At 44.7% G+C, this 10,116-nt stretch overlaps 1 protein-coding gene and 1 long non-coding RNA gene across 2 annotated transcripts; both read right to left on the bottom strand.

Annotated features, from left to right (window-relative positions):
- Nucleotides 1–264: 264 nt before the first annotated feature.
- Nucleotides 265–2,402, bottom strand: LOC127348987 (uncharacterized). The gene is made up of 3 exons (XR_007880054.2): nucleotides 2,026–2,402; nucleotides 1,840–1,938; nucleotides 265–432 (listed from the first exon to the last, which is right to left on the bottom strand). It is a non-coding gene; the product is annotated as an uncharacterized lncRNA (long non-coding RNA).
- Nucleotides 2,403–8,436: 6,034 nt separating this feature from the next.
- On the bottom strand, nucleotides 8,437–10,066 carry LOC127295842 (uncharacterized). Its single transcript, XM_051325839.2, has 5 exons — nucleotides 9,617–10,066; nucleotides 9,274–9,474; nucleotides 9,106–9,185; nucleotides 8,954–9,016; nucleotides 8,437–8,881 (listed from the first exon to the last, which is right to left on the bottom strand). Exons 2-5 carry the CDS (start codon nucleotides 9,341–9,343, stop codon nucleotides 8,768–8,770), a joined length of 327 nt encoding a protein of 108 aa, XP_051181799.1. The 5' UTR covers nucleotides 9,344–9,474; nucleotides 9,617–10,066; the 3' UTR covers nucleotides 8,437–8,767.
- Nucleotides 10,067–10,116: the final 50 nt, after the last annotated feature.

Genomic DNA, 10,116 nt, shown 5'->3' with positions numbered 1-10,116 from the left:
GTTGGTAAAGGACAGAAAGAAGCGTTGTAAGACAGCAACGTATATAGTTAGAGTCTAACAACACTTCATATGCGTTGCCACAATTGATGGTGGCCCTGCTTGAATGGATTTTGGGACTTTGAAATGCACAAATAAGATCATTGCAAAAGCTTAGAAGAGTTGCTAGATAGCTCAAACAATTAATGTTATTGATGAATAGCAAAAAAATTGTTCAATGCTCGGAGCTCACATGAGAAGCAATATAGTAAATATAAAGACCTTGTATATTAAATCAACTTCGTAACTTTACATAGAACATGATTCAAAGAATACAAACTGTGCATATCTGAAAATGACATTCTAAAAAATAATCTACAGGTAGCTCGTAGTAGCACCATTCTTGAAACTTCCTCTCAGCACCTCACCCATGCATCATCCAATTATTTTGGCAATCTACAACAAAAGTACCAGATAATTAACTTACCATTAGTGACACAAAAGAACAAGTGAATAAAGTAGTGCAATTTAAAATAGCTGCAACATTCTCATCCCATTCGAAACTAAGTGATTTAGTTTTGTCTAGATATAGACACATTTTAATGTGTAGATACATCCATATCTAAACAAAACAAAGTTTTGAGTCACTTGTATTCCGAATGAAGGTTATACAAAGGTTGAAGCCCATGAGATAATTAATCTTACTGCATGACCACTTCTCGTAACATGGAAGGAAGTTGAGCTTATCTTCTGTAAACAGCGAGGTCAAAGAGAGAACAAGAACTCAAGAACTCTTTATGTCATATCTAAATTAACATAAAAGTATTGCATCCGATTCTTGTGTGTCCTCTTCTTTTCAGATCCAATTAATTATTCCCAGGCTGCTACACTTGTTAAGACCATAACAATCTCACTACCAAAGACGTCAGCAGGATGTACCACATGCTCTGATTACTTTATGGGCCGTACTTCTGTACAATCATGGCTTTGTTATTCATGTTGTACCACGTGTTTCTAGTAACATCACACGAATACTGAGGCTTTACCTCTCTTCTAAGACAGCATAAGCATGTTGTCAAGAAAACAGCAGAGAATTCCGATCCAGTGCATATAACTCCATGTAAGGATTAACTGACAAACACAACTAAGTTAAAGAGTTTTATATGGGGTTCTGTGAAAGAATTTCGGAAGTCAAAGCAGTTTCCCTTATTTTTACAAGCAACTGGTTACTCGCTTGACTAAAAGAAGTATACAGTACAGAATCCATACACAATCGTCGAATGAAAGATGAACATTATGAGTTAATGAATTTTTTGTTTGCACGTGCATGGCAACAGACTTTAGCTGGTATGCAATTAATACTCCCTCCGAGTAAAACATTTTTTTCTGAAAGGTGAAATGAAAGCCCCAGCCTCTGCGTACAATATCTATTACTTTATTAAAATTGAATCCAAGTCAGCGGTCATAAACTTTGGCTAAATTTAGATGTATCTATTTAGAATTTAGATATATCCTAGATAAAGTTAAGACATGTTTCACGGGATGGGTCGAGTATAACTTTTATATTGCATACACGGGAAAGATCACAACCTTTGCTTGCACAAAAAAAAATTATTGCTAGGCACCTCGTAAGCATAGTATAACTAATATCCATGGATCATTTGAACAAAACGAGTTGGGCATAGTAATCAACCACACATCTGTCAATTTGATGGAACCACAGGCACACGTTAGTCGTAGGAGCATCAATTAAGCTACAGATCGAACCTACTATGCTTATAAAATTTGGGGCGCAACAGATCATATGTACAGTACTACTAAAATTAGTAAAAAAAAGAGCGATCCACTGTACAAACTGATCACCTGATTAAGGGAGAAGCCGGGTAGGGGCGATGGTTTGGCTGTTGGCACTCGTGGAAGGGGATCTGGGAGCGAGCGTGCCCTGATCCAACAAACAATCACCTGAAAAAAACGGATCAAGCCAGCCAATGAGTACAGACATTGGGTTGGGTGATAGATATACATAAATATCTCCAGAGAAAACCGGACATCCAGCGGCCTCCCTGCAGCGCGTCGATGGTTCGTTGTGGAGCAGCCACGCGCTGCACATAATTGACCAAACTTAAACAACTGAATCCATAACGCGAGGGCTGAGGTAGAGATGCGCATGCAAGCTCGTGAAGGCAGGCGGGTATCAGCGGCGGCCGGGTATAACGGCAGGAGAGGATCTGGCAGGGTCGTATCACTAGCAGGGGGAGAGGATCTGATAGAAGCGGCGAAGATGATGGGGATTGAGGGGAAATATACAGGACGGGGAATAAGGGGAAGTTACCTATCGTGACTTGTCTTATCTCTTCGCTCGCACACGAAGTGGGGGAGTTTGTTTTCCAGGGGCGCATCCGTAATCCGTTGCAAGATATGCGTAGCCATATGGGGGTCTGTGGTGTAGTGATGAATATTTCCTTGATGCTTAAATGGATCTGGAAACTCTACCAGGGGGCAGAAGGTCTATGAGCAGACCTAATCAAAGCTAGATACCTGGGAGGGAATGATCTTTGCTCCCCGGTTGTGCCGACCAAGGGTTCTCAGTTTTGGAATGCCATCCAAAAGATAAAATGGTATTTCAAGCTGGGAGCAAGGCACAATGTCGCAGACGGGAAACACACGTACTTCTGGCTAAATTGGTGGACAGGGAGGGGCCCTTTAAGGGACCTTTTCCCTCGCCTTTTCCAATGATGTGATAACCCTTTTGCGACTATTGCTGGGATGCGTGACGCCAACGGGTGGCGAATCCGCTTCAGGAGGACTTTTGGCCTTGCTGAAACGGTGGAATGGGATAACCTTTGTAGGATCTTCGACCTCCACCCCTATACCACAGGGGAGGATGAGGTGAAGTGGTCCCTAGAGGCCTCGGGAGAATTCTCCACCAGGTCCATCTATGGGCGACTAACGCATGGGGAGGTAGTAACTCACTTCAAGGAGGTTTGGAAGATGAGGGTACCACCGAGAATCAAGGTATTCCTATGGCAACTCATTAGGAGCAGATTGCCATACGGGGTTCAGGTGGCCAAACGACATGGTCCTACCAATGGTGCTTGTGCACTATGCGGGGAGCAGGAGGACTGCAACCACATCTTCTTCTCATGCCACCTTGCAAAACTGATGTGAGCGGGAGCTAGGGAGCTCTTGCATTGCGATTGGAATCCAACAGGGGCTGGACAGTTCATTGGTCTCGTCTAGAATTTGTCGGGGTCCCTACATAGGCTAGCCTGGTTCACCTTTGCAGCTCAATGCTGGGAACTTTGGAACATTAGGAACAAACTAGCTATGGAAGGGAAAATTATCAACAACCCCGCAGACGCGTTCTTCCATATGATCACTTATATGCAGAGGTGGAGGGTCCTCGTCAAGCCAAGGGACCGAGGGATGTTGGGTGCTGGTGGGCGATGTTAGGAGCCTGCAGACGAGACTACGAGCGGGAGCCTGGGACCTGGGAGCAGCGGGAGCAGATGTTGTTGTATCTTTGCTGTTTATCATGTGTGCTAGCCTTGCTGGACTATCTGTAGGTGCCTATGGTGTGTGTTGTTGACGCTTCATCTTAGTTCGTGGTGTGGGGCGTGAGGAAGCCGTTTGTCGTGTCTTGTATTCGCACTATTCCGTGGTTGTTGTATGGCTTTATATATAAAGTTGGGCCGTCTGGCCTTATGTTTTAACAAAAATAAGCAGCAGAAGCCCAGTAAACTGGCGTGCAACACAAGAACTGGCCCATACACGGGTATCCAAACATATAACCGACCATGAGTCCTAGAATTAATTGGCCTCCTATATAAGGATGAGGAGGGATTGACGGGCAGGAAAGATCAACAATACACGATCTAGAGTACACCATATCCATCACGACAACCTTGTAACCCTAATCGTCATCAATCAAGAGGAGACAAGCAATATGTAGGGTTTTCCCTTCGGGGGCATGAAGCTGGGTAAATCACGTTCTCTCTGTTGTGTTTGTACGCCAACGAATTCACCAACGCACCCTCTTCACTCAAACCCAAGTCCATAATTCATGGACATTTTCGTGGTACCCCCCACGCCACTCCCAAAATATACATGACTTGAGCAGATCACGACCACCATCAGACACAGCTGCAAAGCAGCACCACTAACAGTGGTGCTTGCGCAGCCATGTCCTAAGCTAGATACTCGTCTCTGACGATGGCATGTTAGCATAGGTGCTTCCATGGGCCTTGTTGTCCGTAAGGTAGTTTATAGCAGCCACAAGTTTGTGGGGAGTGAAGAGAATCTCGTTATGCATTAACGATGGCTTGAATATCGTCTTCATCTGTTGGTAGTTCATAATGGGCGTGTTCAACAAATCTTTGTGCTTTAGGGTTTGCCGAGATTGAGATGACATTGTGTTAGTTGAGCTCTGTATAAAAAGGGAATGAACACGTTAAACAAAGCAGTGATATGCAATCTAACCATGAGATACGGCTTCAAATTCTCCTTGTCCATCATCATGGCCGTGCTCTTGTTGCAAAATTTCACTCCTGGAACATTCCTAACCTTGCACGTGACCGCCCACCTTTGTCTCCACTTTCCGAGGTAGTTGTTCAGGTGAATGGTAGGCCTGTGAAGTCAAGAACATCATTGTAGACACTCTCAAGCTGGTTTTCTTTTAAGCCATGGGGACAGTCGATTCCGCCACTAAGTTGCTCACAAACCCTATTGAGGACGAACTCTGGTAGATTTTGTTCCTACACCGTATGAGGTTTGGGCTGGTATAGAGCTGGATCATCCCTTGCGTTGTCAGGCACCATCCAAGCCATAGAAGGCTCAGAACGGGAGGAGGCCAGATGACCTACACAAGATAAATGAACAATGGTAAGCACGCCAATAAGTTGTGCATGGGTAAGTAACCTACGTACAGAAGACATCATGGCAATGGTAAGAACGACATAGAAGGCTTACAATAATGCGAGTAGCATTAAGCACAAAGGTTGGCGAGTTGGATGAGTCCAATTTGCAACATTTTTACCTTATAGTTTTTTCATTTGTTACATTATGATTTTCGTATTTTATCGCGCTTGTGCGCACTTTTCTATGCTTGTTTCGCCAGGATCCCGAAATCTTAAGGAGCGACGAAAACTCCTTCATAAAGTTATTATTTCTGGAGGTAAATTACCAAACTGAAGTTGTAGAAAGCTCTGAAGATTTATTTGTGTGTCTGGGAGAAAAGCCATCAAGAAGACAAGCACTGGAGACTTTAACGAGCAACGATACGGGCAGGACCCGCTCGTATCGTTGCCCGTATCGAGTGTCGGCGGATCCACCTCATCAAATACTCTCACCCATGTAGACGGAAAGGACCAGAAGTCGCAAAAACCTGACCTCCGGGAGGGATCCGGAGGGGAAACCAGAAGAGGACATCAATCCGGGCAACTACGAAGATCCGTGGAGGTCCAACCATCGTCTTCATCATCACCATCGTCATTGACATCTACATCCTTTTACCTCCATCCTTTTTGTAATCCCTAGATCTCATTGTGGATTTGCACAAGTATTCACCTATCCATTTGTGTATCATGCATATTATTATGATGATGTTGATTACCTCCATGAGTGAGTAGTTTTCCTTGTTCTTGGAGGGATGATATGGCATAAAGATGATACATTTCTTAATTTATGATTGTATATATTAGTTGTCTCTCTTGATCTTGTGTGAAGTCGACCGCGCAAGATTTGCCTTTGGCAACAGAGAGGTGATTACTCTTCGGTAGAGGGTGATGTTGAAGGTGCTAAGTGGCATATCACATATGATCTTCATTTTACCTATCCAAGGGGTACGATGAGACTAACTGAATCTAGCCATGACCATGGATTAACCCTTAATTGTAGTGGATTGAAGTGGGTGACTATCAATCGCTACGGTGGTTATGAGGGATGAGAAGTTGATGCTTGATCTACACTCATCCATTTATGGAGCTCCACCCCATACAACACATGAAGGAAGGGATAGATTATCCTAATTATGAGTAACACCTTGCTAGAGGTGTGTCGACACCTCCCTAAGAACCCGTTCGCCTATTGCAGTTTCATCTTAAAACTATCATAAATCCACCCCTAGGTTGGAATCTCTAGCATTTAGTTTATTTAAACATTTCAAAACACTCTTAAAAACATCCTTACTTGCATTAGTATATTTCATATAATATAAGTATACTTTAATAACGTTAATTAGGAGCATTAAGACCTCTTCCATCTAGCTCTCCATGGTTCGATACTCTTACTTTCAAAATTAGCTACAAACGAACTCTGCACTTGCAGTCAAACACCACCACATCAGTTCTATGGCAATCATGAAAAAAGGTTCCATACAACCTAAATCCACCATCAAGGGTTCAACGCAAAAGGGTTCCATACAACCTAAATCCACCATCAAGGGTTCAATGCAAAAGGGTTCCATACCACTGACATAAGTTAATCCGTATCGCACCAAACTCAACCATGATACGCGGTTCCATACAGACTGAATCTACCGCATCTACGATCTACACACATTTACCATGCTTACAGATCTAATATACCACATCCAGGGTTTAGAGCTTTCTTATAGACACCGGAAGAGGATCCAGCAGAACAAAGGTCGGGGAAGATAGAGAAGACATGCCGGACCGTCGCCAAGCTCCTCATCATAGCCATTGAAAAGCTCCCGCCATCGCCTTGGATCTCGAAAGGGGAAAGAGCTCGACCGGGGGAAATGGTGGATTTAGATTTTGACGGCGAGAGTAGAGTTAAATAGGTGGGCAAAATTAGGCGGTTACCAAAAATCTCTGGCCGCATTTTTGTGTATCGTCAGAGCTCACGTCATCTCAGCCACTTGCAGCCGCTCGTACGCTATGTTCTCAAAATAGCATACGACGAGGTTGGCTCCGTGGAAACGACCGCCCAGAACCTAGCCCTAAGGTGTTTTGAGGGGCGCGCAGGCCACTACGTGAACTTAAACTGAGCATTCAATATTTCAATCAGACTATTTTCTGCCCCCAAAACTTATTTCGAATTGCTGCAGGCTACCGATTGCGCCCATGGATGCGCTCCCAGGCCGGCGACGGAGCGAGGCACGTCGACATCCCCTGCACCGCACAATCGGGCATGCCGACCAAAACAAGGTCCCTGCATGTGGCCGACCTCGGAACGCAGCAGGGCTCGCTTCGTTCCTATCGTCTGAAGGTTGGACGGCTCGGGAATGTGTATGGGCGATTGATTTGGTTTAAAGCTCGATCATCTACTAACCGCTAGCACATGAGGAATCAACTAGCCAACTGATGACAGCGTCCTGCTGTTGTGTTGTCTATCCTTCCTAGAGCAAATGTGCTGACAATTTCTCTCCTTTTTCCATGGACGGAGACGGAAGGAGATGGTTGTTGGTGCTTGGACGGCGCGCGGGCTGCTTTGTCCTGTCGCTCGGCATCTTGATCGGATCCACTAATTATTAAACACGGGCTAATAAGAAATTGCTTGGAACTGCGGCTGTGGCCGGCAGCAGGACATGAGTTCCTCGTGCCAGCACTCACCCGTGTGAGGATGCGTCCAATATTCTTTTGGACTCCACTACAAAGCAGGTGTTCCGCGGAGCCAACTTATTCAGTAGCTGCCACGTGGCAGCAATCCAGCCTAAGGGCATGTACAATAGTCTAGACGATGGCTGTCTTTAGTGTCCTTCCATGTCAGATACAGACCACCCTACAGACACCTTGTACAACAGATCGTCTGTTTAGAAACCTACAATCACGCACCAAACGGTTGGAGATTAGATCGATCGTGAGAGGAGAAAACGGTCAGTTACAGACACCTCACGTACAACGGGAGAATAGCTATCGTTAAGCCACGATTTTTGCGGCACTAGACGATCGGTAATTCTACAGACGGGCTGCTCCCTCCTCCCACTTAGATAAAAATCTGACGTGTTCGACGCTACAGACGGCTGACTGTATACTACTGTACATGCCCTAAAGAGCCATCACCGTTGAGTAAAAAATCCAATGACAAGGTCTTGTGCTAAAATTTAAATGTTCGTTGAATGTACTTTTTCATACTCTTTGTTTTCTGTCTTGATCCCGTTCGTAATTAATTTACTCCCTCTGTTTAGATTCGGTGAACCTAAACAGATTTTAGGCAATATTTTATCTAAATCTGTGACAAATAATTTTGATCTATGGGAGTACCGGAACATCGCCCACCTTCGGTCTTAAAGCTCAATCCGTTCTGACACAGGACGACCCGACCTATTCTTAATGTCGCACACATCACGGCGTCATCGTAATTTAAACTCAGTCTAAACTGATAGTGTGTACGACCGAATATCGACTGAACTAGAGGAAGTCAGAGTCAAGTAGAAAAGGAGATAAACTGAGTTCGCAGCAGGCGTGCCCTCATGGCCTCATCAGTGGGCAATTGGACATCTTCTCCCAAAGAAAAACAAATCAATGGGCATCCAACCAGAGAAGCCTCCAACCAATGGTTGCTAGGTGCTATACGTGGCCGCGAGCGCGCAGCTCCACGTACCGCCTCCTCGCTCCATTTATGCGATCGTCCGAAACTCAGCTTCTGGAGGTGACAAGTTAAGTGGATGGTCATCAGCCATCACAATCACACCACAGGGCTAACTCGGCCATGGACACTGACAGCAGACAAACACTTGCTAAAGCAAAGGGCAACGTCTCGGTCTCTCACATTTTAGCTTATGCCCAGACACGCCACAACTTACACGCTTTGATATCACAGCGCATACATCTCATGCTCTCCAGTTCCACCACCTCTTGCTCTCCATGGATTTCGTAATCTGCTGGGCGAGGGTTGCGAAGTTTTCCGACTCGCTCTCTAGCTCTGCAGATTCTTGGACCATTCTCTGTTCAAGATAGATCAACACTGTCAAGACCTAATGTCATCATCATATGTAAGTCGGGGTAAACTATTTTACCTCAAGTTTTTCCTTCCGCTCCATGAGCTTTTCTTTTGCATGAGCCGCTGCCGCGGCAGCATCCTGCAGTGCAATTTATAAAGTTAGATAAGTAAATAAGCAAAAGACAAGCAATTACTAATAAAGAAGATACACGCAGTGATGGAAAATACCCCGTCGTATTTATACTTGGTGAGGATCTCTTGCGTGCTTCTCATTCTTGGTTTCTGAACATCACTTGGCCCCTCCATCTCTGATAGCAGATATTTCACATTGAGGTCAGAGAAGGTTCAGTAGTCTGTATCCCTCCAACTGCATGAAGGAAAAGATTGCTCCCCTACCTGCTTTATTTTTCCAATTGAAAATGGACCAAGACGATGTTTCATTCTTCGGATCATCCACATTTGCCATGGACTGGGTCGCCTAGGTTTCGTGCAGCGAAATTGTATCGATTTATCCCGTTTCCTCCAGTCCTTGTCCTTTTTGGTGATCAATCAAGGGAATCAATGCTATCAGAGGCAACAACCGCCAGCTACTAGATCCTGCATTCAGAAATTTCAGGTCAACCAGGCAGAGTATTTGATGCAGGAAACTGAACAGAGAGAAGATGTCAAATAAATCTCAACGACCAGCATGGTTGCTAAAATCCAACATAATAAACAGACATTTATAGAAATCATTCACCTGAGACGGAGAAATGTATGATTGGCACCGAGCAATGTGGGCAAGCCGCACCTTGATCTAAGGTGAATTCGAATTCACAATGCGGGTAGCAGCCAGCAAAGGCATGAAAGCGAGCTGTAGAATTTTTTTTGCTGGCTAACACGTTTGGCCACCTTGATGTGTGGCTTGCCACGAAAAGCTTGGCATGCTTATTTTTAGGTAGCATGTGTCTGTTCTTCTTCGCTTTTATTAGCATGCTTGAACTGCATGGTGCCTAGGAGCACTGGGAGTAATCTAGGCTTCTAACCCACAGTCCCACAGCCCATTTGTTTTGTGCAGGAAGCCACAAAGAAACCGTCCGGTATTGGCAAAGAACAACATCCTTAACATAGATAGGGCACATGAAGCTTTGATAAAAATCTGCGCAAGCAAGCGGCCCCAAGAAAATTGATCAAACCTAAGCACACCTTGGTCTCAAGCTAGGGTAATGAGCTGCGACTAATAACCGACTATTGATAGAA

The sequence above is a fragment of the Lolium perenne genome, chromosome 4 (assembly GCF_019359855.2).
Source record: "Lolium perenne isolate Kyuss_39 chromosome 4, Kyuss_2.0, whole genome shotgun sequence".
Lineage (NCBI taxonomy): Eukaryota > Viridiplantae > Streptophyta > Magnoliopsida > Poales > Poaceae > Lolium > Lolium perenne.
The sequence above is the reverse complement of the archived record's forward strand: the minus strand, read 5'-3'. Positions and strand labels throughout refer to the sequence as shown.